Source organism: Scyliorhinus canicula, chromosome 19, assembly GCF_902713615.1.
Source record: "Scyliorhinus canicula chromosome 19, sScyCan1.1, whole genome shotgun sequence".
Taxonomy (NCBI): Eukaryota; Metazoa; Chordata; class Chondrichthyes; order Carcharhiniformes; family Scyliorhinidae; genus Scyliorhinus; species Scyliorhinus canicula.
The window spans coordinates 106052055-106078661 of record NC_052164.1 but is presented as its reverse complement, the minus strand read 5'-3'; the positions used below and the strand labels follow the sequence as shown (position 1 = coordinate 106078661).

At 46.8% G+C, this 26607-nt stretch overlaps 1 protein-coding gene across 4 annotated transcripts in view; it reads right to left on the bottom strand.

Moving 5' to 3' along the window:
• Window positions 1-26607, bottom strand: part of pou2f3 (POU class 2 homeobox 3) — an 83098-nt gene that overhangs the window by 43787 nt on the left and 12704 nt on the right. For 3 of the 4 annotated variants that reach the window (XM_038779606.1, XM_038779605.1, XM_038779608.1), the window contains 2 exons: window positions 7163-7197; window positions 218-325 (listed from right to left, as the gene is read on the bottom strand). In XM_038779606.1, coding sequence (XP_038635534.1) covers window positions 218-325; window positions 7163-7197 — 143 coding nt within the window. The remainder of the gene's footprint in view (window positions 1-217; window positions 326-7162; window positions 7198-26607) is intronic. The other variant, XM_038779607.1, reaches the window with a different exon arrangement.

Sequence of the window (26607 nt, the reverse complement as noted above, 5' to 3'; positions counted from 1 at the left end):
CCTTCTCACCCCCTCCCCATCTTGCAAAACTCTGGATGGACAATCCTAGCATCCACACACCATTGCTGCAAGATGCATTTAGGAGGAAACAGTTCTGGCCGTAGCTGTCCCATTCCTGAACCAATGAGTGAATGGAGATGAGTTCCGATCACACTCAGCAAGAAATGTCCCATTGGCCAGTCTGCAGTGGGCCGTTGTGACCTATGCAAGTACTTACCACTGACATATGGCTCCCTGACACAATAGAAGAGCCCTCACAGGGCCGAAGGTGAACTGTTTCTGCTAATACCTGAGCAGGTGAATCACTCCGGTCCTCGGTTTTGATCTAGAAGATGGAAGGTAACGGATGTCAGACTTTCCACAAAACAACTGTGAAGCTCCAGACTGCAAAGAACCCACCTACTCTGTACCAGGATCAGATAGGCTAACTATCTGCTATCTCCACCACTTTCCTAATTCAGTTGTGCTAGACCTGGTGTCATTCTAGAACATAGAACAGTACAGCACAGAACAGGCCCTTCGGCCCTCGATGTTGTGCCGAGCCATGATCACCCTACTTGAACCCACGTATCCACCCTATACCCGTAACCCAACAACCCCCCCTTAACCTTACTTTTTAGGACACTACGGGCAATTTAGCATGGCTAATCCACCTAACCCGCACATCTTTGGACTGTGGGAGGAAACCGGAGCACCCGGAGGAAACCCACGCACACACGGGGAGGATGTGCAGACTCCGCAACAGACAGTGACCCAGCCGGGAATCGAACCTGGGACCCTGGAGCTGTGAAGCATTTATGCTAACCACCATGCTACCGTGCTGCCGTATCTGAATGATTCAGAACCAAAACAAGGTGATACATTCAGGCACTTCACCCTCCCCCACCCATCCGCTTCACAAATGGGTTTTTAATACGACAAAAAATATTCACCGCTGATTTAGCACTTGTTTCTGATTCCCATCAGCCTCCACCTCTTGCTGCCCAATACTCAGTTCAATGAAGGAATTAAAAGTCAGCCTTCAGCTGGGACCAGCAATGGGAGCAGGAGTAAAGCGCAGGGATACTGGAGCCTGTTCCACCGTTCAATAAAGTCATGGCTAATCTGATCTTCAACTTCACTTTCCCCAGTGCTCTTAGCTCTCTGGAGTGGAGAATTCCAAAGAATCATAACCTTCAGAAGAAAATCCTCCTCCTCAAATGGGCAATCCTTTGTTCTGAACTGTGCCCTGGTTCTCGAGTCCCTCAGCTTTCAAAGATCACTTCTCATTCTCTAAATTCCAGGAGCAAAAGGCCTAACCGGCTTAACCTTTCCCTGTAAGACAACATTTTCAAACCAGGAATCAACCTAGTGAAGCTTCTCCTAATAGCTCCCAATAAAAGTATATCCCTCATAAAATTGTACAACATACTTACCAGTGTCCTATGCAGATATAGCAAGACTTCCCAGCCTTTTTACCCCATCCCCTTTGCAATAAATACCAACATTCTATTTGCTTTCCTAATTATTTACTACGGTATATCTTATTTATTCAGTATTAAAATAAATTTAGGAGTATACAATTATTTTTTCTCCAATTAAGTGGCAATTTAGCGTGGCCAATCCACCTACCCTGCACATCTTTGGGTTGTGGGGGTGAGACCCACGCAGACACGGGGAGAATGTGCAAACTCCACACGGACAGTGACCCAAAGCCGGGATCGAACGTGGGTCCTCGGCGCCGTGAGGCAGCAGGGCTAACCACAGCACCACCGTGCCACCCTTTATTTACTATATCTCCATGCTGACTGCATCTTCATGCAAAAGGACATCCAGATCTATTTAAATATTCTGCTTTTGTAATCTTCCTATTAAAGGGGCTGGTTTAGCACAGTGGGCTAAAGAGTTGGCTTGTAAAGCAGAACAAGGCCAGCAGTGCGGGTTCAATTCCCATACCGGCCTCCCCAAACAGGCGCTGGAATGTGGCGACTAGGGGCTTTTCACAGTAACTTAATTTGAAGCCCACTTGTGACAATAAGCGATTTTCATTTTCACATGGATAATCTCACATTTACCCACATTATACTCCACCTTCTTTTTCTTCTTGCCCACTTTACCCCATCTACATCCTTTCTTCAGACTTGTGTCTATCTCAAACTTGTTTTTCCACCTCTTTCGTATCAGCAGCTGGCGACAATACACTTGTCCCCTTCATCCAAGTGATTGGTGGCAACCTATGCCCCATTTATGCTGATTCTCGGTTTCCTGTTGGTTAGCTACCCATGTTCATGTTTTACCACCAACAATGAGCTCTTCCCTTGTGCAGTAACCCTTCATGTGGCACTTTATTGATTGCCTTTAGTAAATCCAAAAATACTACATCTATTGGTTTCCCTTTATCCACCTGGCTCAAAAACAAATCTTTGTCACACTTTAATTTCTCTTTTACAAAACTATGTAGATTCTGTTTGATTACGATTTACTAAATGTCCTGCTTCTTCCTTAATAACGGATTCCAGCATTTTCCCCAATGACAGATCTTCAGCTAATTGGCCTGTGGTTTCAGTCCCCTCCTTGTTGAAGTGGGGTATTACACTCCCGGCTTTGCAATCCAATGGTACCCGTCCAGAATTCATGGAATTTTGAGAGATTTGCAACCAACGCATCCACTGTTGTTGCAACTTTGTTGGACTTTGCAATGTCGTCCCTGTGATGCAGGTCATCAGGTCCACCTCTTATCCCATAACTGTTTAGAGGCAGCACGGTAGCATGGTGGTTAGCATAAATGCTTCACAGCTCCAGGGTCCCCGGTTCGATTTCCCGGCTGGGTCACTGCCTGTGCGGAGTCTGCACGCCCTCCCCGTGTCTGCGTGGGTTTCCTCCGGGTGCTCCGGTTTCCTCCCACAGTCCAAAGATGTGCAGGTTAGGTGGATTGGCCATGCTAAATTGCCCGTAGTGTCCTAAAAAGTAAGGTAAGGTGGGGGGGGGGGGGTTGTTGGATTACGGGTATAGGGTGGATACGTGGGTTTGAGTAGGGTGATCATTGCTCGGCACAACATCGAGGGCCGAAGGGCCTGTTCTGTGCTGTACTGGTCTATGGTCTGTGTTCTATGTTCCTTTATTGATTGTTTAAAGTTAATCATTTTCCCCTTCACCTCCTTCGTGCACATTCCCCCTCTCCCACCACCGATGTACTGTTATCGAGATGCTTTTCATGTCTTTAAAACATGAATATAGATGCAAAATATTTGTTCAGAGCCTCTGCCATTTCCTTCTTTCTCAGTATTAATTAACCCATCCAGTTTACTTCAGATACTCAAATAAAAGCAAAATACTGCTGGAAATTATAGAGAAAATGCTGGTAAAACTCAGCAAGTCTGGCAGAAGCTAAAGAAGTCAAATGGACTTTAAATATTAACTCGGTTTCGCTCTCCACGGATGCTGCCAGAGCTGTGTTTTTCCAGCATTTTCTGTTTTACTTTACATACTCTATTTTTATGTACTTGTAGAAGCTCTAGATTCTTTTAATATTCCTTGCTTGTTTACTCTAAATGTATTTTGTCGCTCTATTATAGTCTCAGCCATCCTGTGATGGTTTCCAAAATGATCCCAATCTACTGGATCATCATGAATCTTTGCAACATAGTAATCAACCTGGAAGTCAGACAATCATTACTCAGTCACCTTCTTGTAGGTCTCACTTTCTCAATGGAATATCTTTTGAGAAATACAAAATATATGCCACTGCTCATCAACCCATTTACCTGTTAATCTATGTTCCCAATACACCTGTAACTAAATCTGTTTTCACATCTTAGTAATTGCCTTGAAGTTTTAAGATACTAGTTTCAGGGCAGCACGGTGGCCTAGTGGTTAGCACAACCGCCCCACGGCGCTGAGGTCCCGGGTTCGATCCCGGCTCTGGGTCACTGTCCGTGTGGAGTTTGCACATTCTCCCCGTGTCTGTGTGGGTTTCGCCCCCACAACCTAAAAATGTGCAGAGTAGGAGGATTGGCCACGCTAAATTGCCCCTTAGGGTAATCTAAATTTATTTTTTAAAAAGATACTAGTTTCAGACCCAAGTTTCCTCGGCCTGAAACTAATGCCTGAACCGAGTGTGTTAAATGTCACTGGATGTGCTGTCACAGGCCCGGAAACAAACCGGTTCGACTGGGCAGACTTGGGCCCCACCTTCTCTCTGTATGCAAATTGCAGTTGCTCCGGGTGCCTATTTCCTGAGCCTAACCACAGCCTCAAGATCCACCACAGCAAACAGCTCAACTTGTGTTCCCAGAATACCGACAAAAACAACCAAATACAGATTACAAATTCCAAAAGGAGAGAGATCCCTCCCCTAGAGGCGTTGACTAAGTAAACATATCATATGTCACTTTGCTTCTAACTGAGGTTATCGAATTACCTGGGAATAGCACAAGCTGTCATTGCCAAAACTATTACCCATCCCCATGTCCTTTTAGGTGACATTTAATTGACAGGTGCCCATTGTTGCATCTACCCCCAGACAATTCACTGCCTCAGCGCCACCCCCTCAGGCCATTCAACACTGCTGTTTGATTGCCCCTACACCATGTCAAAGGGCACAGGGTTAGATACAGAGTAAAAGCCCTAATTACACTGTTCCCCATCAAACACTCCCAGGACACAGGGTACAGCAGGGGTTAGATACAGAGTAAAGCTCCCTCTCCACTGTCCCCATCAAACACTCCCAGGACAGGTACAGCACTGGGCGTTCGATACATGAGTAAGCTCCCTCTACACTATCCCCATCAACACTCCACGGATCAGGTACAGCACAGGGTTAGCTAACAGAGTAAAGCTCCTTCACACTGTCGCCCATCCAAACACTCCCCAGGGACAGGTACAGCACGGGGTTAGCTACCGAGTTAAAGCTCCCGCTCTACACTATCCCCCTCAAACACTCCCAGGACAGGGTACGCAACGGGTTAGATACAGAGTAAACGTCCCTCTGCACTGTCCCCATCACACACTCCCACGGTACCAGGGACAGCACGGGGTTAGATACAGAGTAAAGCTCCCTCTAATTCACTGCCTCAGCGCCACCCCCTCAGGCCATTCAACACTGCTGTTTGATTGCCCCTACACCATGTCAAAGGGCACAGGGTTAGATACAGAGTAAAGCTCCCTCTACACTGTCCCCATCAAACACTCCCAGGACAGGTACAGCACGGGGTTAGATACAGAGTAAAGCTCCCTCTACACTGTCCCCATCAAACACTCCCAGGACAGGTACAGCACGGGGTTAGATACAGAGTAAAGCTCCCTCTACACTGTCCCCATCAAACACTCCCAGGATAGGTACAGCACAGGGTTAGATACAGAGTAAAGCTCCCTCTACACTGTCCCCATCAAACACTCCCAGGACAGGTACAGCATGGGGTTAGATACAGAGTAAAGCTCCCTCTACACTGTCCCCATCAAACACTCCCAGGACAGGTACAGCACAGGGTTAGATACAGAGTAAAGCTCCCTCTACACTGTCCCCATCAAACACTCCCAGGACAGGTACAGCACAGGGTTAGATACAGAGTAACGCTTCCCTCTACACTGTCCCCCATCAAACACTCCCAGGACAGGTACAGCACAGGGGTTAGATACAGAGTAAAGCTCCTCTACACTGTCCCCATCAAACACTCCCAGGACAGGTACCAGCACGGGGTTAGATACAGAGTAAAGCTCCCTCTACACTGTCCCCATCAAAACACTCCCAGGACAGGTACAGCACGGGGTTAGATACAGAGTAAAGCTCCCTCTACACTGTCCCCATCAAACACTCCCAGGACAGGTACAGCACGGAGTTAGATACAGAGTAAAGCTCCCCCAATGTCCAGTTAGAGGAATATTGCATTCGAGGGGAGATGTGGTACCAGAGGAGATTGCAAAGGTGAACTCGGGCATTTCTAGTTGCAGAGAATAGACAATATATATGTAGAGTTGGGAGAGCTGAAGCTAGTATAGGGCTGGACGTTATACCGGACACAATACCGCAGCAGAATTTGGGACTTCCTCATTCGGATGGCAAATGGGAGGGTGGCAAACAATGTTGAAATTGAGTCTGGCGATGAAGCAGCCTGGGTGAGGGCTTCAGTGACAATCGGATCTGGGGAGGCACAGCAAATGTCACGGGAGGATGTGGAGTTGAGACTCAATGGAGGATCGAATAGGAGATTGGGATTGTGGATTTCACCCTTCACTAACTCTTCAGAAGCCTCTAGCACCACCAAGGTCCATGTATCACATCCCAGTGGAATTAATGGAATGGTCTCACCTTTAAATGCTGACCTAAACCATCAGCAAAGCTCGGAGCAGCATTGACAGATTAACTCTGACATGGTACAGAATCCCGTTTGATTAAAATCTCAGATAAAGGAATTTGAATATTGTCAAATAGACATGGGTTAGCTTTCCATGTCTGACACATCTACCCTATCTGAATCCTATTCCCTTAACCATTAAATGGAACAACGATCAAACTACCAATCCAATCAAAATTAGTATTTAAATCAATCCCAAATTTGCTTCAACTCCAAACCTGACCTAAATCTAGCCCCACCTCTAACCAACTCAAATCTTCAGTGACTAACCCTCAGGGCAGCAGGTGCATGGGAACACATCCCCCAAACCAGACAACATCCTAACTGGGAAATATATTGGCCGTTCCTTCACTGCCACTGAACCAAAACCCTGGAACTCTCTCCATAACAGTGGCTGTACCTACACCACATAGACCACAATGCTTCAAAGGGGCAGTTCGCCATTACCTTCAAGGGTGATTAGAAATGGCCAATGAATGCTGGCCTAGGAAGCAAAGCCCGCACCCTGAGAATGAAATTAAAAAACATAATGCTGAATCTAAAACCTAACACAAGATGAATTATGTAAAAAGTCATGTTGAACTCAAAACATTGACTTTCTCTCTCCACAGATGCTGGCAGATCTGTGGAGTTTTTCCAGAACATCCACTTTTGTTTCAGATCATCAGCATCCACAGTATTTTGTTTTTATGAATGATATCTGGTTTTACTTTTAATATCCCAGTGTTTGGTGATAAGAAAAATATTCAATGACTGAGTCAAAATAAAACAATGAAGTATGTCAAGAGTTTAGTACATTGTCTCGCTCACATCTGCTTAGAAACACTCACCTGTCGTGTGAAATTCAGGCTGTTTCGTTCAATACCTGGTAGAAAAAAATAAAAGAATGAAATTCCAGAGCAGCACCACTTACTGAGCCAGAGCAGAAGTGCTGATGTATGGGCAGCGAAGATGGCAGAGTTCAGCAACATGTTATCACCACAGCACAGTTATTAAGTCATTATTCATTCCAAATAACTGATGCTGTTGAGTAGGGTTGAAATTAACTCCGGAAGAGGATAGGAACAAGGATATAAATGTTAGAAAGGAAAAAAAGATGCACAGAGGTCTGGAACTGACTGATTGCACTGGATAAGAAATGGCAAGGCATTTGATGAATTCAGTAAGAGGGAATGCAATAAAGTCTAAATTAGGTTAGTGTGTGTACATGATTGCAGATATCCAAATTTAAATCTGAGGTGTGGATAATGCAGCCCTGCCTCAAAAGAAGGCAAGACTAGTTACTAATTATTCCTGGATGTAAGGTGTTCCAGCAAGGAAGGAGGGTGTCAGTATAGAATGTCTTGGAGGGGTCAAGATCAAACTGTTAGGTTGGTTGGAGCCAAATAAAGAGGTGCTATTACTGGGGAAGGTGGGACATGTACAAGAGGGACGGTCTGCACCTGAACCACGTTGGGAGTGACATCCTTGCAGGTAGGTTTGCTAGTGCTGTTGTGAGGAGTTTTAACTAGTTTGGCAGGGGAGGGGACACAGAGCATTAGTAAATAGAGACACATCTTCTAAAGTAAAGGGATCAGCCAGTAAGTTCAGCTATGTTGAACATCAAAAGAGCAAGACAAGGCTGATGGCCTTTAAGTAAGACAAATGAAGTTAAGGAGTGAATTGACACGTGGAATTATGATATTGTTGCCATCACAGAGAGATGGTTAAGGGAAGGGCAGGACTGGCAATTTAACCTTCCGGGATATAGGGGTGAAATTCTCCGACCCCCCGCAGGGTCGGAGAATCGCCCGGGACCGGCGAAAATCCAACCCCCGCCGTGGCCGGAATTCTCCGCCACCCAGGAATTGGCGGGGGCGGGAATCACGCCCCGCTGATCGGCGAGCCCCCTGCGGCGATTCTCCGGCCCGCGATGGGCCGAAGTCCCGCCGCTGAGAGGCTTCTCCCGCCGCTGTGGTTTCAACCACCTCTGGTGGCGGCGCGAGCGGGCCCCCGGGGTCCAGGGGGGGGGCACAGGGCGATCAGACCCCGGGGGGTGCCCCCACGGTGGCCAGGCCCGCGATCGGGGCCCACCGATCGACCGGCGTGCCAGTGCCGTGGGGGCACTCTTTTTCTTCCGCCGCCGCCACGGCCTCCACCATGGCGGAGGCGGAAGAGAACCCCCCCTACCGTGCATGCCCCGGTGGTGACGCCAGCCGCAGCTGACGCACCGGCGCATGCACAAACCGGCGAAGGCCTTTCGGCCAGCCCCGGCGCCAGGTGGCGGGCGCCAACCACTCCGGCGTGGGCCTAGCCCCTCAATGTGAGGGCTTGGCCCCTAAAGATGCAGAGAATTCCGCACCTTTGGGGAGGTCCGATGCCGGAGTGGTTGGCGCCACTCCGCTATGCCGGGACCCCCCGCCCCGCTGGGTAGGGGAGAATCCCGCCCAGGATCTTTAGGCCAGAGAGAGGAGGGTGTAAAAAAGGGAGGTGGTGCTGCACTATTAATTAAGGAATCAATTAGGGGCTGTTTAGCACAGGGCTAAATTGCTGTCTTTGAAAGCAGACCAAGCAGGCCAGCAGCACGGTTCGATTCCCGTAATAGCCTCCCTGAACAGGCGCCGGAATGTGGCAACTAGGGGCTTTTCACAGTAACTTCATTTGAAGCCTACTCGTGACAATAAGCGATTTTCATTTTTTCATTCAATTACTGCAATGAGGAGAGATGATATCTTGGAAAGGGAGTTTTTTTGCATCAACGTGTAGAAGACCCAACAAGAGATGGAGCAGTGCTGGATCTGGTTCTGGGGAATGAAGCCGGCCAAGTGTTCAATATGGCAGTGGGGGAGCATTTTAGTGATAGTAATCACAACACGGTATAGTTAAAGTTTGTTATGGACATGGACAAAGGTGACCTGTAAAAGACAGTTTTGGATTGGGGCAAGCCATATTTTACCAAGGTAAAGCAGGATCTGGCCAAATTTGACTGGGAACAGCTTCTCACAGGCAAATCTACAGTGGAGCATCAGAGGGCATTCAAAAAGGAAATGAGGAGAGTACAAGTCCAACATGTTCCCTAATGAGCAATACATTTAGGGAACCCTGGATGCCTATGACAATCCAGAATCACAAAATCAACAGTGCAGAAGGAAGCCATTCAGCCCATCAGGTCTGCACCGACCATCTTACCACCCTATCCCCATAACCCCACCTAATCCTTGGACACCAGGGGGGGAAATTTTGCATGGCCAATTCACCCAATCTGCACATCATTAGATGTGGGGGAAACCAGAGCACCCAGAGGAAACCCACACAGACACGGGAAGAATGTACAAACTCTACACAGACGTTCACCCGGGATCAGAATCAAACCCAATCCCCGATACTGTGAGGCAGCAGTGCCAACCATTGTGCCACCATGTAGACAAAGACATTTTAAAAAATTTGGAGTACCCAATTCTTTTTTTTCCCCCCAAATAAGGGGCAATTTAGCGTGGCCATTCACCATCACTGCACATCTTTGTGTTGTGGAGGTGAGACCCACACAGGCATGGGAAGAATGTGCAAACTCCACATGGACAGTGACCCGGGGCCGGGATTGAACCTGGGACCTTGGCACTGTAAGGCAGCAGTGCTAACCACTGCGCTAAAGACGTTTAGCAAGTCCATAGAGAGCAATTCAACTGCAGCCCTAGAAGACGGTCGGAAGTGTAAGAGGGACTTAAGAATAATTAGAAGAGAAAAAAGGGAGCATGAAAAAGGACTTGCGAATAAGATCAGGGAGAACCCCAAGATATTCTATAAATACATAAAGGGGAAGAGGTTAACTAGGGATAGAGTTGAGCCCATTGGAGACCAAGGGGGCAATCTGTATGTGAAGCCGCAGGACATTGCTGGGGCATTAAATGAATACTTCTCATCGGTCTTCACTCAGAAGAAGGTCGTGGGTACAGAATTCAGGAAACAAGACTGTGAGGACCTTCAACAGTTTGACATAGGAAGTGAGATATTAAAAATAGACAAATCCCCAGGCCCGGATGAATTGCATCAAGGCTGCTCTGGGGGACGAGGCAGGGTCTCTAACGGAAGTGTTTAATTCCTCTCTGGCCATGGGAGAAGTGCCAGAGGACTGGGAACAGTTAAAGTTGTTCCACTTTTCAAGAAGGGTGGTCGAGATAAACCAGGAAATTACAGACCGGTGAGTCTCAATCAGTGGTAGGGAAACTATTGGTGAAAATTCTGAAGGAGAGAACTTATTTCCACTTGGAAAAGCATGGGCTGATTAGAGATTAGAACATAGAACATTACAGCGCAGTACGGGCCCTTCGGCCCTCGATGTTGCGCCGACCCGTGAAACCATCTGAAGCCTATCTGACCTACACTATTCCATTTTCATCCATATGTCTATCCTGTGACCACTTAAATGCCCTTAAATTTGGCGAGTCTACTACTGTTGCAGGCAAGGCGTTCCACACCCCTACTACTCTCTGAGTAAAGAAACTGCCTCTGACATCTGTCCTATATTTACCACCCCTCAATTTAAAGCTATGTCTCCCCGTGTTGGTCATCACCATCCAAGGAAAAAGACTCTCACTGCCCACACTATGTAACCCTCTGACTATCTTATATGTCTCTATTAAGTCACCTCTTAGCCTTCTCCTCTCTAACAACCTCAAGTCCCTGAGCCTTTCCTCGTAAGACCTTCCCTCCATACCAGGCAACATCCTAGTAAATCTCCTCTGAACCCTTTCCAAAGCTTCCACATCCTTCCTATAATGTGGTGACCAGAACTGCACGCAGTACTCTAGGAGCGGCCGCACCAGAGTTTTGTACAGCTGCAGCATGACCTCGTGGCTCCGAAACTCAATCCCCCTACTGATAAAGGCTAGCACACCATATGCCTTCTTAACAGCCCTATTAACCTGGGTTGCAACTTTCAGGGATTTATGTATCTGGATGCCGAGATCTCTCTGTTCATCTACACTACCAAGAATCTTGCCATTAGCCCAGTACTCTGCATTCCTGTTACTCCTTCCAAAAAGTGAACCACCTCACACTTTTCCGCATTAAACTCCATCTGCCACCTCTCAGCCCAGCTCTGCAGCTTATCTATGTCCCTCTGTAACCTATAACATCCTTCAGCACTATCCACAACTCCACCTACCTTGGTGTCATCTGCAAATTTACGAACCCATCCTTCTACACCCTCTTCCAGGTCATTTATAAAAATGACAAACAGCAGTGGCCCCAAAACAGATCCTTGCGGTACACCACTAGTAACTGAACTCCAGGATGAACATTTTCCATCAACCACCACCCTCTGTCTTCTTTCAGCTAGCCAATTACTGATCCAAACCGCTAAATCATCTTCAATCCCATACTTCCGTATTTTCTGCAATAGCCTACCGTGGGGAACCTTATCAAACGCCTTACTGAAATCCATATACACCACATCAACCGCTTTACCCTCATCCACCTGTTTGGTCACCTTCTCAAAAAACTCAATAAGATTTGTGAGGCATGACCTACCCTTCACAAAACCGTGTTGACTATCGCTAATCAACTTGTTCTTTTCAAGATGATTATAAACCCTATCTCTTATAACCTTTTCCAACATTTTACCCACAACCAAAGTAAGGCTCACAGGTCTATAATTACCAGGGTTGTCTCTACTCCCCTTCTTGAACAAGGGGACAACATTTGCTATCCTCCAGTCTTCCGGCACTATTCCTGTCGACAAAGACAACATAAAGATCAAGGACAAAGGCTCTGCAATCTCCTCCCTGGCTTCCCAGAGAATCCTAGGATAAATCCCATCTGGCCCAGGGGACTTATCCATTTTTACACTTTCCAAAATTGCTAACACCTCCTCCTTATGAACCTCAATCCCATCTAGCCTGGTCGACTGAACCTGAGTGTTCTCCTCGACAACATTGCCTTTCTCCAGTGTAAACACTGATGAAAAATATCCATTTAACGCTTCCCCTATCTCCTCCGATTCCACACACAACTTTCCACTACTATCCTTGATTGGCCCTAATCTTACTCTAGTCATTCTTTTGTTCCTGATATACTTATAGAAAGCCTTAGGGTTTTCCTTGATCCTATCCGCCAACAACTTTTCGTGTCCTCTCCTCGCTCTTCTTAACTCTCCCAGCATGCCTTTAGCAGAGGGAGGTCATGCCTAATAAATTTGATATATATATATATCTTAAAATGATATAGATGAGAACTTGGGGGGAATGATAAGTAAATTTGCAGATGATACCAAGATTGGCAGGGTGGTTAACAGTGAAGAGGGTTGTAGGCCACACGAAAATTATAATTGGGTTGTCAGCTGGGCAGAGCAGTGGCAGATGGTATTCAATTAATTTGTCAGGGGGCTGGGAAAACGAGCTGTAGTCCAGAAGCCAGTGTTGAGAGTAGTGAGGTACTGAGGAGGGTAACAAGGTCGCAGGAGTGTACTGACAGACAGAAAGGTGGGTTGAAGTGTGTCTACTTCAATGCAAGGAGCATCCGGAATAAGGTAGGTGAACTTGGAGCGTGGATTGGTACTTGGGACTACGATGTTGTGGCCATTACAGAAACATGGTTATAACAGGGACAGGAATGGTTGTTGGAAGTTCCAGGGTATAGATGTTTCAGTAAGAGTAGGGAAGGTGGTAAAAGAGGTGGAGGAGTAGCATTGTTAATCAAGGATAGTTTAACGGCTGCAGAAAGGCAATTCGAAGGGGATCTGCCTACTGATGTAATATGGGCTAAAGTTAGAAATAGGAAAGGAGCGGTCACATCATTAGGAGTTTTCTATAGGCCCCCAAATAGTAATAGAGATGTGGAGGAAGAAATTGAAAAACAGATTATGGATAGTGTGGAGGTCTCAGTGTAGTTGTCATGGGTGTCTTTAACTTTCCATGATGTGGAGATGCCGGCGTTGGACTGGGGTGAGCACAGTAAGAAGTCTTACAACACCAGGTTAAAGTCCAACAGGTTTGTTTCAAACACGAGCTTTCGGAGCACGGCTCCTTTCTCAGGGGAATGGAGAGGTATGTTCCAGAAACATATATATTGACAAATTCAAAGATGCCAGGCAATGCTTGGGATGCGAGCATTAGCAGGTAATCAAGTCGTTACAGATCCATAGATAGGGGTAACCCCAGGTTAAAGAGGTGTGAATTGTCTCAAGCCAGGACAGTTGGTAAGATTTTGCAAGCCCAGGCCAGATGGTGAGGGGTGAATGTAATGCGACATGAATCCCAGGTCCTGGTTGAGGCCGCACTCATGTGTGCGGAACTTGGCTGTAAGTTTCTGCTCGGCGATTCTGCATTGTCGTGCGTCCTGAAGGCTGCCTTGGAGAACGCTTACCCGGAGATCAGAGGCTGAATGCCCTTGACCGCTGAAGTGTTCCCCGATTGGAAGGGAACATTCCTGCCTGGCGATTGTCGCGCGATGTCCGTTCATTCGTTGTCGCAGCGTATGCATGGTCTCGCCAATGTACCACGCTTCGGGACATCCTTTCCTGCAGCGTAAGGATGGGCTGACCATCATGAGGTAGACAATGTTGGCCGAGTTGCACGAATATGTACCGCGTACCTGGTGGATGGCGTTCTCACGTGTAATGGTGGTATCCATGTCGATGATCTGGCACGTCTTGCAGAGATTGCCATGGCAGGGTTGTGTGGTGTCGTGGTTGCTGTTCTGTAGGCTGGGTAGTTTGCTGCAAACAATGGTTTGTTTGAGGTTGCGCGGTTGTTTGAAGGCAAGTAGTGGGGGTGTGGGGATGACCTTGGCAAGATGTTCATTTTCATCGATGATGTGTTGAAGGCTGCAATGAAGATGTCGTAGTTTCTCCGCTCCGGTAAAGTATTGGACGAAGAAGGGTACTCTGTCGGTTGTGTCCCGTGTTTGTCTTCTGAGGAGGTCAGTGCGGTTTTTTGCTGTGGTACGTTGGAACTGTCGATCGATGAGTCGTACGCCATATCCAGTTCATACGAGGGCATCTTTCAATGTCTGTTATGCTCCTCCTCGTCTGAGAAGATCCTGTATGTACGGAGGGCTTGTCCATAGGGGATGGCTTCTTTTAACTTTCCAAATATTGATTGGAACCTCTATAGGTCGAATAGTTCGGATGGGGCAGTTTTTGTACAGTGTGTGCAGGAGGGTTTCCTGACACAATATGCGGATAGGCTGACAAGAGGGGGGGCCACATTGGATTTGGTGCTGGGTAATGAACCGGGCCAAGTGTTAGATTTGTTTGTGGGAGAGCACTTTGGAGATAGTGACCACAATTCGGTGTCTTTCACTATTGAAATGGAGAGGGATAGGGCCATAAGGCAGGACATGGTTTATAATTGGGGGAGGGGTAATTATGATGCGATTCGGTAAGAATTAGGGAGCATAAGATGGGAACAGAAACTGTCAGGGAAAGGCACAAATGAGAAGTGGAGCTTGTTCAAGGAACAAATACTGCGTGTCCTTGATAGGTATGTCCCTGTCAGGCAGGGAGGAAATGGCCGTGTGAGGGAACCATGGTTCACAAAAGAAGTTGAATATCTTGTGAAGATGAAAAGGAAGCGTATGCAAGGGTGAGAAAACAAGGTTCAATTGGGTCGCTTGAGAGTTACAAAGTAGCAAGGAATGAGCTTAAAAATCGCTTAGGAGAGCTAGGAGGGGGCATGAGAAGTCCTTGGCGGGTCGGATCAAGAAAAACCCCAAGGCTTTTTACTCTTATGTGAGTAATAAAAGAATAACCGGGGTGAGGTTAGGGCCGGTCAAGGACAGTAGTGGGAACTTGTGCATGGAGTCAGAAGAAATAGGAGAGGCGTTGAATGAATACTTTTCTTCAGTGTTCACCAAGGAGAGGGGCCCTGTTTTTGAGGATGAGAGTGTGATACAGGTGGGTTGGCTGGAGGAGGTAGATGTTCTGAGGAAGGATGCCGCAATTTTGAAAAACCTTAGGGTCGACAAGTCCCCTGGGCCAGATGGGATATATCCAAGGATTCTTTGGGAGGCAAGGGATGAGATTGCAGAGCCTTTGGCTTTGATCTTTGGGTCCTCGCTGTCCACAGGGATAGTGGCAGAGGACTGGAGAGTGGCGAATGTTGTTCCTCTGTTCAAGAAAGGGAATAGGAATGACCCTGGTAATTATCGGCCGGTTAGTCTTACTTCAGTGATCGGTAAGTTAATGGAAAAGGTCCTGAAGTATAGGATTTATGACCATTTGGAAAGATGCAGCTTAATCCGGGATAGTCAACACGGATTTGTGAAGGGTAAGTCTTGCCTCACAAATTTGATTGAATTCTTTGAGGAGGTAACTAAGTGTGTAGAGTAAGGTAAAGCAGTTGATGTCGTACACATGGATTTTAGTAAGGCGTTTGATAAGGTTCCCCATGGTCGGCTCATGAAGAAAGTAGGGAGGTGTGGGATAGAGGGAAATTTGGCCAATTGGATAAGTAACTGGCTATCACATAGAAGACAGAGGGTGGTGGTAGATGGAAAATTTTCAGACTGGAGACCAGTTACCAGCGGTGTACCACAGGGATCAGTGCTGGGTCCTCTGCTATTTGTGACTTTCATCAATGACTTGGAGGAGGGGGCTGAAGGGTGGGTCAGTAAATTTGCTGATGACACCAAGATTGGTGGAGTGGTGGATGAGATGGAGGGCTGGTGTAGGCTGCAAAGAGACATTGATAGGATGCAGAGCTGGGCCGAAAAATGGCAGATGGAGTTTAACCCTGATAAGTGTGAGGTGATTCATTTTGGTAGAAAAAATTTGAATGCGGATTACAGGGTCAACGGGAGGGTTCTGAGTAATGTGGAGGAATAGAGAGATCTTGGGGTTCATGTCCACAGATCTCTGAAGGTTGCCACTCAAGTGGATAGAGCCGTGAAGAAGGCCTACAGTGTGTTAGCATTTATTAACAGGGGGCTTGAGTTTAAGAGCCGCGGGGTTATGCTGCAACTGTACATGACCCTGGTGAGACCACATTTGGAGTATTGTGTGCAGTTCTGGTCACCTCACTATAGGAAGGATGTGGAAGGATTGGAAAGGGTGCCAAGGAGATTTACCAGGATGCTGCCTGGTTTGCAGGCTAGGTCTTATGAGGAAAGGTTGAGGGAGCTAGGGCTTTTCTCTTTGGAGCGGAGGAGGATGAGAGGCGACATAATAGAGGTTTATAAGATGATGAGGGGGATAGATAAAGTGGACGTTCAGAGACTATTTCCTCGGGTGGATGTAGCTGTTACAAGGGGGCATAACTATAAGATTCAGGGTGGGAGATATAGGAGGGATGTCCGAGGTAGGTTCTTTACTCAGAGAGTGGTTAGGGTGTGGAATGGACTGCCTGCTGTGATAGTGGAGTCGGACACTTTAAGAACTTTCAAGCGGTTATTGGATAGGCACATGGAGCACACCAGTATGACAGGAAGTGGGATAGCTTGATCTTGGTTTCGGACAATGCTCGGCACAACATCGAGGGCCGAAGGGCCTGTTCTGTGCTGTACTGTTCTATTGATGGCCGAAGGGCCTGTTCTGTGCTGTACTGTTCTATCGAGGGCCGAAGGGCCTGTTCTGTGCTGTTCTATCGAGGGCCGAAGGGCCTGTTCTGTGCTGTACTGTTCTATCGAGGGCCGAAGGGCCTGTTCTGTGCTGTACTGTTCTATTGAGGGCCGAAGGGCCTGTTCTGTGCTGTTCTATCGAAGGCCGAAGGGCCTGTTCTGTGCTGTACTGTTCTATCGAGGGCCGAAGGGCCTGTTCTGTGCTGTTCTATGTTCTATGGTATTTAATCCTGATGAGTGTGAGGTGATGCTGTTTGAAAGGAGAATCAGGACAAAGGAGTATGTAATGAATGGCTGGACACTAACAAACTGAGAGAAACAAATGGATCTTGGGGTACTTGTTCACAGATCCTTGAGGGCGGCAGAGCAGAATAGGGAGGTTAAGAAGCATATGGAACACTTGCCTTTATCAGTCATGCAATAGAATATAAGAGCAATGAGGTTATATTGGAGCTGTACAGAACATTGGTGAGGCCACAGCTGAAGTACTGTGTGCAGTTCTGGTCACCACACTATCGGAAGGAGGTGATTTCACTGGAGGAGGTGCAGAGGAGATTCACCAGGATGTTGCCTGGGATGGAGCATCTGAGCTATAAGGAGAGACTTTGATTGTTTTCCTTTGAGCCGTGGTCGCTGAGGGGAATATGATTGAGGGTAAGTAGGAAGTAGATGTTCTCCTTGGTTGAGGGGTCAATCACAAGGAGGTATAGATTTAGGACGAGGGGCAGGAGATTCCGAGGGGATAGGAGAAAGAAATTTAACTTAGTGGACTATGAGAATCTGAATTGCACAGCCTGGGAAGGTAGTGGAGACGAAACCTCAACCTTTAAAAAGCTATTTATTTTAAATCTATGATTTTATAAAAAGCACTTTGATAAGCAATTGAAGCCATATCACATTTAAGGGACGGACATGGGACAAGTGCTGGTCAATGGGAAGAGCGCAATTCTAGGGGTAGTTATTGTCGGTGCAGACTCGATGGGCTGAAAGGCCTTTTCCACAATGTACAGCTTTATTACATCATTAGGTGTATTCCATAGGCTACCAACTAGGGGGAAAGTCATAGGAACAAATTTACAAGATTATTACAGAGAGGTGTAAAGAGAATTTGCATAATGGACTTTTAATGACCCAAATATGGACTGGGATAGTAATAGCATAAAGGGCAGAGGGAATAAAGGAGAATGTTCTGGATCAGTGCGTTTCCAGCCCAATGCTTCTCAGGGGAATGAGGTGGAGTCAAGTGGATCAAATATCAGAAGGAAGCATTCAGTGACAATGATCATAATAATAATCTTTATTGTCACAAGTAGGCTCACATTATCACTGCAATGAAGTTATTGTGAAAATCCCTCAGTCGCCACATTCCGATGCCTGTTCGGGTACACAGAGCAAGAATTCAGAATGTCCAATTCACCCAACAAGCACGTCCTTCAGGACTTGTGGGAGGAAACCGGAGCACCCGGAGGAAACCCACGCAGACAGGGGGAGAACCTGCTCAGACAGTGACCCAAGCCAAATCTGAGACCCTGCCACCGCAAAGCACCAGTGCTAACCACTGTGCTACCGTGCCACCCATAACGTTTAGCTAACCATGGAAAAGATCAGTCCAAATCCAAAATAATTAACTGGGGAAGGGCTGGCTATTTCAGTGGGGCAAGAACCAATCTGACAGGTAAAGTGGAAGACTAGTGGAAGAATGGGCTGCCTTTAAAAGACTATGATGTGGAGATGCCGGCGTTGGACTGGGGTGAGCACAGTAAGAAGTCTTACAGCACCAGGTTAAAGTCCAACAGGTTTGTTTCAAACACGAGCTTTCGGAGCACGGCTCCTTCTTCAGGTGAAACTTCTTCTCGTGTTTGAAACAAACCTGTTGGACTTTAAAAGACTAGTTAGTTCAGGCACAGTCCAAGGTATATTTCCAAAAGTGGGGGGGGGGGGGGGGTTTAATTTGGGGGGGGGGGGGGGGTTTAATTTGGTGTGCATAGATTTTGAAAATGTGTTTGATATTGTGTCACAAACAGGCTCATCAGTAAAGATAAAGCCCATGGGATAAAGAGGTTAATGCCAGCGTGGATGGATAGTTGGCTGACTGGCAGGAAACAATAGTCATGAACATTTGTTCATCAGACTGGAGGAAGATACACTTTGGAATTATCTAGGGATCAGCATTAGGACAATTATATTTCATGATCAATATTAATGACCCAGACTTGGATGGGCAGGGCACAATTTCAAAATTTGGGAAGACACAAAACTTGGGAAGTATTGTGAACTGTGAGGAGGATTTGGAGATTGAGAATGGGCAGACAAGTGACAAATTAAATTGAATGCAGGACAAGTGTGATGATACAGATTGCCTCTCTGCATTCTTCCTAAAGGACACAATTACAAAGTGATGCCGGAGGAAGACAGGTGCCCTGGGGAGCAGGAACTCATTGACGATGCACTTTGGGTTGAAAACAAAGATTGAATAGACATAGGAATCTAGATGTCTCTTTATAAATTGAGAGTGTAATAAAGCAAGGAAATGATGATGAACTTTTATAAAACTCTAGTTTAACCTCAACTAGAATAGTGAACCCAACTCTGGGCACCAGAGATATTGGATAGGGTGTAGAAAGAATGATTAGGATCTGAACCGCACAGCCTGAATGGAGAGGGTGTGGGGATTCTCGGAGGATAATTGGCAGGGCTACAGGGAAAGGTGGGGTGTTATAATCCACACGGGGTGGAGCAACCAGTCTCAGTGAGTCTCGCTGAATAAGGGCTCCTCTGGCTAAGGGGACGGGGAGTCCGAGGACATTCATTTAAAAAAAAAAAAAAATTTTTAGAGTATCCAATTTTTTTTCCAATTAAGGGGCAATTTAGCGTGGCCAATCCACCTACCCTGCAAATCTTTTGGGCTGTGGGGGCGAGACCCACGCAGACACAGGGAGATGTGCAAACTCCACAGACTGAATTAGGGCTGCGATCGAACCTGGGACCTTGGTGCCTTGGGGCAGCAGTGCTAACCACTGTGCCACTGTGCTGCCCCTGCCTGAGGACATTCATGATTGAGATCTGTATAAAGTCAGCCAGGTATGGAACTGACAGAGCAGACCCAGCTGGAATCTGATGTATATATAAATGTAATTCCTTTTCAATAAACCAAGTGTTCTTTATACAAACTCAATTTGGACTAGTTTGTGGTCTGCAAAAGTGGGGCAGTGGAATTAGCCAAATTCTTATGTTGAGCCAAATTGCCTCTTCCTGTGCTGTTCTAAGATCTTTCCCCTTTCCCCAGTTGTCTTTCATGAAATTATACCGCAAGTCAGACACTAATTTGGCAGCTAATGAACTATCCAGCCAGGCCTTCCTTCATTTGCCAAATACGGTGACTTTCTCTCTACCACCCCACCTACCCAGAATTATTTTCTCACCGAATAGTGAGTGTTTGGAACTTCCTTCCTCAAAAGGCAATGGAGGAGGGTCTTTGACTATTTTTAAGGTAGTTATAGATTCTTGGTAAACAAGAGGTTATCAGAGGTAGTCAATCGGATTAGCCATGATCTTATTTAATGGCAGAGCAAGCCACCTCCTCTCTCTCCACCCCCCACACCAGCTTCCTACCTACCCCCACACACCTTAACAAGGAATAGGCAAATTTGTTTCCACATATTAGTCTAGTGGGACAGAGTCCAGACTGATGGCCTTGTTTCCCCAAATGTACCAACGGAATGTACTGCCTTGACTATACAACCCGAGGATTTAACTCTACACTTTCCTTCCACAGCCAAATAGCCAATTGCCATAGGAACAGCCAGTGCCTCTGGGGAGGGGGAGCTGGGATTTACTGTGGAGTTTGGAACTGTAATAAAAACTGCTGCTTCCATGTTATTTAATTCTCCTAGTGCATGCCTGATTTGAATTTCAAATGAGCTCCCCTTTGCTCCCACATGGCCAGGCTGCCCTCCTCCAGTATGTAAATCCTTCTTCTCACAAGGCTCCACTATGAAAATTAGATAGAAAAATGCAAATCAGCCTGAGCCTATCTCCATGGCAACCTCTTTGCTGCTTTGGAGTGTGTGCGCTGTTGTATGGGACTGAGTCACTCAGTTCAGAGATTGCCCTTTGATCCACAGACTGACACACTAGCTGATCAGAGGCAAATTATTCTGAGCAATTTGGTCTGAGGCAAGGATAATGGTGGAACTTCTGGCCTCACTACATGAGAGCATATCCCAATTAGAGTCAAGACAAGAAAACTCTTGACCATTTGCCCACATGGAACAGTTTTTTATTTTAATACAAAAACAGAGAATAAAAGGGAATAAAAGTAGGAAAAGGGATAGGGATGTAAGGCAGGAATTCAGGGAGCTAGGGTGGAAACTTAGAGCTAGAACAAACAGAGTTATTATCTCTGGGTTGTTACCCGTGCCACGTGCTAGCGAGTCGAGGAATAGGGAGAGAGAGCAGTTGAACACGTGGCTGCAGGGGTGGTGCAGGCGGGAGGGTTTCAGATTCCTGGACAATTGGGGCTCATTCTGGGGTAGGTGGGACCTCTACAAACGGGATGGTCTAACCTGGACCAGAGGGGTACTAATATCCTCGGGGGGAGGAGGTTTGCAAATGCTCTTCGGGAGGGTTTAAACTAGTTCAGCAGGGGATTGGGAACCTGAATTGTAGCTCCAGTACACAAGAAGCTGAGAGTAGTGAGGTCATGAGTAAGGTTTCAAAGTTGCAGGAGTGTACCGGCAGGAAGGAAGGTGGTCTAAAGTGCGTCTAATTCAATGCCAGGAGCATCCGGAATAAGGTGGGTGAACTTGCGGCATGGGTTAGTACCTGGGACTTCGATGTTGTGGCCATTTCGGAGACATGGATAGAGCAGGGACAGGAATGGTTGTTGCAGGTGCCGGGGTTTAGATATTTCAGTAAGCTCAGGGAAGGTGGTAAGAGAGGGGGAGGGGTGGTATAGTTAGTCAAGGACAGTATTACGGTGGCTGAGAGGACATTTGATGAGGACTCGAATACTGAGGTAGTATGGGCTGAGTTAAGAAACAGGAAAGGAGAGGTCACCCTGTTAGGGCTTTTCTATAGGCCTCCAAAAAGTTCCAGAGATGTAGAGGAAAGGATTGCAAAGATGATTCTGGATAGGAGCGAAAATAACAGGGTAGTTGTTATGGGGGACTTTAACTTTCCAAATATTGACTGGAAACACTATAGTACTTTAGATGGATCCCTTTTTGTCCAATGTGTGCAGGAGGGTTTCCTGATGCAGTATGTAAATAGACCAACAAGAGGCGAGGCCGTATTGGATTTGGTACTGGGTAATGAACCAGGACAGGTGTTAGATTTGGAGGTAGGTGAGCATTTTGGTGATAGTGACCACAATTCGATTACATTTACTTTAGCGATGGAAAGGAATAGGTATAAACCACAGGGCAAGAGTTATCCCTGGGGGAAAGGTAATTATGATGCGATGAGGCAAGACTTAGGATGCATCGCCTGGAGAGGAAAACTGCAGGGGATGGACACAATGGAAATATGGAGCATGTTCAAGGAACAGCTACTGCGTGTCCTTGATAAGTACGTACCTGTTAGGCAGGGAGGAAGTGGTCGAGTGAGGGAACCATGGGTTACTAAAGCAGTTGAAACACTTGTCAAGAGGAAGAAGGAGGCTTATGTGAAGATGAGATGTGATGGTTCAGTTGGGTCGCTTGAGAGTTACAAGTTAGCTAGGAAGGCTCTAAAGAGAGAGCTAAGAAGAGCCAAGCGAAGACATGAGAAGTCTTTGGCAGGTAGGATCAAGGATAACCCTAAAGCTTTCTATAGGTATGTCAGGAATAAAAGAATGACTAAGGTAAGAGTAGGGCCAGTCAAGGACAGTAGTGGGAAGTTGTGCGTGGAGTCCGAGGAGATAGGAGAGGTGCTAAATGAGTATTTTTCATCAGTATTCACACAGGAAAAAGACAAAGTTGTCGAGGAGAATACTGAGATACAGGCTACTGGACTAGAAGGGCTTGAGGTTCATAAGGAGGAGGTGTTAGCGATTCTGGAAAGTGTGAAAATAGATAAGTCCCCTGGGCCGGATGGTATTTATCCTAGGATTCTCCGGGAAGCTAGGGAGGAGATTGCTGAGCCTTTGGCTTTGATCTTTAAGTCATCTTTGTCTACAGGAATAGTGCCAGAGGACTGGAGGATAGCAAATGTTGCCCCCTTGTACAAGAAGGGGAGTAGAGATAACCCCGGTAACTATAGACCAGTGAACCTTACTTCTGTTGTGGGAAAAGTCTTGGAAAGGTTTATAAGAGATAGGATGTATAATCATCTGGAAAGAAATAATTTGATTAGAGATAGTCAACATGGTTTTTTGAAGGGTAGGTCGTGCCTCACAAACCTCATTGAGTTCTTCGAGAAGGTGACCAAACAGGTGGATGAAGGTAAAGCAGTTGATGTGGTGTATATGGATTTCAGTAAAGCGTTTGATAAGGTTCCCCACGGTAGGCTATTGCAGAAAATACAGAGGCATGGGATTCAGGGTGATTTAGCAATTTGGATCAGAAATTGGCTAGTTGATAGAAGACAAAGAGTGCTGGTACATGGGAAATGCTCTGACTGGTGTCCAGTTACTAGTGCTGTGCCACAAGGATCTGTTTTGGGGCCGTTGCTGTTTGTCATTTTTATAAATAACCTGGAGGAGGGCGTAGAAGGATGGGTGAGTAAATTTGCAGATGACACTAAAGTCGGTGGAGTTGTGGACAGTGCAGAAGGATGTTGCAGGTTACAGAGGGACATAGATAAGCTGCAGAGCTGGGCTGACAGGTGGCAAATGTAGTTTAATGCAGAAAAGTGTGAGGTGATTCATTTTGGAAGGAATAACAGGAAGGCAGAGTACTGGGCTAATGGTAAGATTCTTGGTAGTGTGGACGAGCAGAGAGATCTCGGTGTCCATGTCCATAGACCCCTGAAAGTTGCCACCCAGGTTGAGAGGGTTGTTAAGAAGGCATACGGTGTGTTAGCTTTTATTGGTAGAGGAATTCAGTTTCGGAGCCATGAGGTCATGTTGCAGTTGTACAAAACTCTGGTGCGGCTGCATTTGGAGTATTGTGTGCAGTTCTGGTCGCCACATTACAGGAAGGATGTGGAAGCATTGGAAAGGGTACAGAGGAGATTTACAAGAATGTTGCCTGGTATGGAGGAAAGGCTGAAGGACGTGAGGCTTTTTTCGTTAGAGAGAAGAAGGTTAAGAGGGGACTTAATTGAGGCATACAAGATGATCAGAGGATTAAATAGGGTGGACATCGAGAGCCTTTTTCCTCAGATGGTAATGTCCAGCACGAGGGGACATCGCTTTAAATTGAGGGGAGATAGATATAGGACAGATGTCAGAGGTAGGTTCTTTACTCAGAGAGTAGTAAGGGCGTGGAATGCCCTGCCTGCAACAGTAGTGGACTCGCCAACACTAAACGCATTCAAACGGTCATTGGATAGGCATATGGACGATAAGGGAATAGTGTAGAGGGACTTTAGAAGAGTTTCACAGGATGGTGCAACATTGTGGGCCGAAGGGCCTGTACTGCGCTGTAATGTTCTAAAAACTAATTTGTTGCTGACTGGCATAGTCCTGCCCAGAGAAGCAAGGTCAAAGCACGTGAGGAAAGTCAGTCCTGGTTTCACAAAACAGCAAATGAGGAACAGTTCAGCAAAACTTGTCCCTTTCCAAAAGATAGATCCAAACTCAATACCCCACTCTACAATTCCAAGGACTCCTGTAATCCCAATCTTCAGCCCTTCCACCCGAGGACCGGTGATAATGAGAGAGAGAATTGTCCTAATTGACTGACAGAACCGAGAAGGGGCCAGATACATGGTAGGCAGATTTGCTGATGACACAAAGTTTGGTAGAAAAGATGCTGGAAATCGGAAATAAATTTAGAAAATGGTGGATAAACTCAGTGGAGAGAGAACCAGAGTTAACACTCAGTCCAACACGACTCACTGGTCGGCAAAGCAACATGGATAGGTTCAGTGAACGAGGAAAATTTGGCAAATGGGGAAAAATGCAAATTTGACCTGCCAGAAAAATAGAGAAATAGCAAATTATTTAAATAGAGGCTGCAAGATTGAGGGGTTATAGAACTCAGGAGGTACAGTGGGTGTACGTCCTGGTACATGAGTCACAAAAAAATACTCTACAGGTACAGTCAATGATTCGGAAGGTAATTCTCAGAATCGGAGGGCTGGGAGGGATTTGGCTCACAATGTCAGCACTGGCTCTCCAAATGAGCAATTTACTTACTGCTATTCCCCGTAATCCCATTGCCCGTAACCCTGCATTAGTGTGATTCCTTTTTGAATGCTTCGATTAAACCTGCTGTCACCACCCTCAGGCAGTGTATTCCAGACCTTAACTACTCTCTGCATAAAAATGTTTTTCCTCATGTCATTTTAAAAAAAATTTATAGTAGCCAATTATTTCTTTTTCCAATTCGGGGGCAATTTAGCGTGGCCAATCCGCCTACCCTGCACATCTTTGGGTTGTGGGGGTGAAACACACGCAGACACGGGGAGAATGTGCAAACTCCACACGGGCAGTGACCCTGGGCCGGGATTCGAACCCAGGTCCTCAGTGCCGCCATCCCAGTGCTAACCACTGCGCCGCATGCCGCCCTCTCCTCATGTCATTTTTGACAATTGCTTTCTAACTGTGCCCCTCATTTTCCATGCTCTCGTGAGCAGTCCCTTTGTGATGTTGAATATCACAATCAAATGGGATTTTAAAGAATGTGTTACCATCACTTGACTGATTCCTGAGATGTGGATTTCTTTTATGGGGAAGAATGAGAGGTGATATTATTGAAACACAGAGATCCTGCGAGAGCTCGACAAGGTGGATGATGAAGGGATGTTTCTCCTTGAGAGACTAGAACCAGGGAATGGGAGAGACTAGAACCAGGGAGTGTGAGAGACTAGAACCAGGGAGTGGGAGAGACTAGAACCAGGGAGTGGGAGAGACTAGAACCAGGGAGTGGGAGAGACCAGAACCAGGGAGTGGGAGAGACCAGAACCAGGGAGTGGGAGAGACTAGAACCAGGGAGTGGGAGAGACTAGAACCAGGGAGTGGGAGAGACTAGAACCAGGGAGTGGGAGAGACTAGAACCAGGGAGTGGGAGAGACTAGAACCAGGGAGTGGGGGAGACTAGAACCAGGGAGTGGGGGAGACTAGAACCAGGGAGTGGGGGAGACTAGAACCAGGGAGTGGGAGAGACTAGAACCAGGGAGTGGGAGAGACTAGAACCAGGGAGTGTGAGAGACTAGAACCAGGGAGTGGGGGAGACTAGAACCAGGGAGTGGGGGAGACTAGAACCAGGGAGTGGGGGAGACTAGAACCAGGGAGTGGGAGAGACTAGAACCAGGGAGTGGGAGAAACTAGAACCAGGGAGTGGGAGAGACTAGAACCAGGGAGTGGGGGAGACTAGAACCAGGGAGTGGGGGAGACTAGAACCAGGGAGTGGGGGAGACTAGAACCAGGGAGTGGGAGAGACTAGAACCAGGGAGTGGGAGAGACTAGAACCAGGGAGTGGGGGAGACTAGAACCAGGGAGTGGGAGAGACTAGAACCAGGGAGTGGGAGAGACTAGAACCAGGGAGTGGGAGAGACTAGAACCAGGGAGTGGGAGAGACTAGAACCAGGGAGTGGGAGAGACTAGAACCAGGGAGTGGGAGAGACTAGAACCAGGGAGTGGGAGAGACTAGAACCA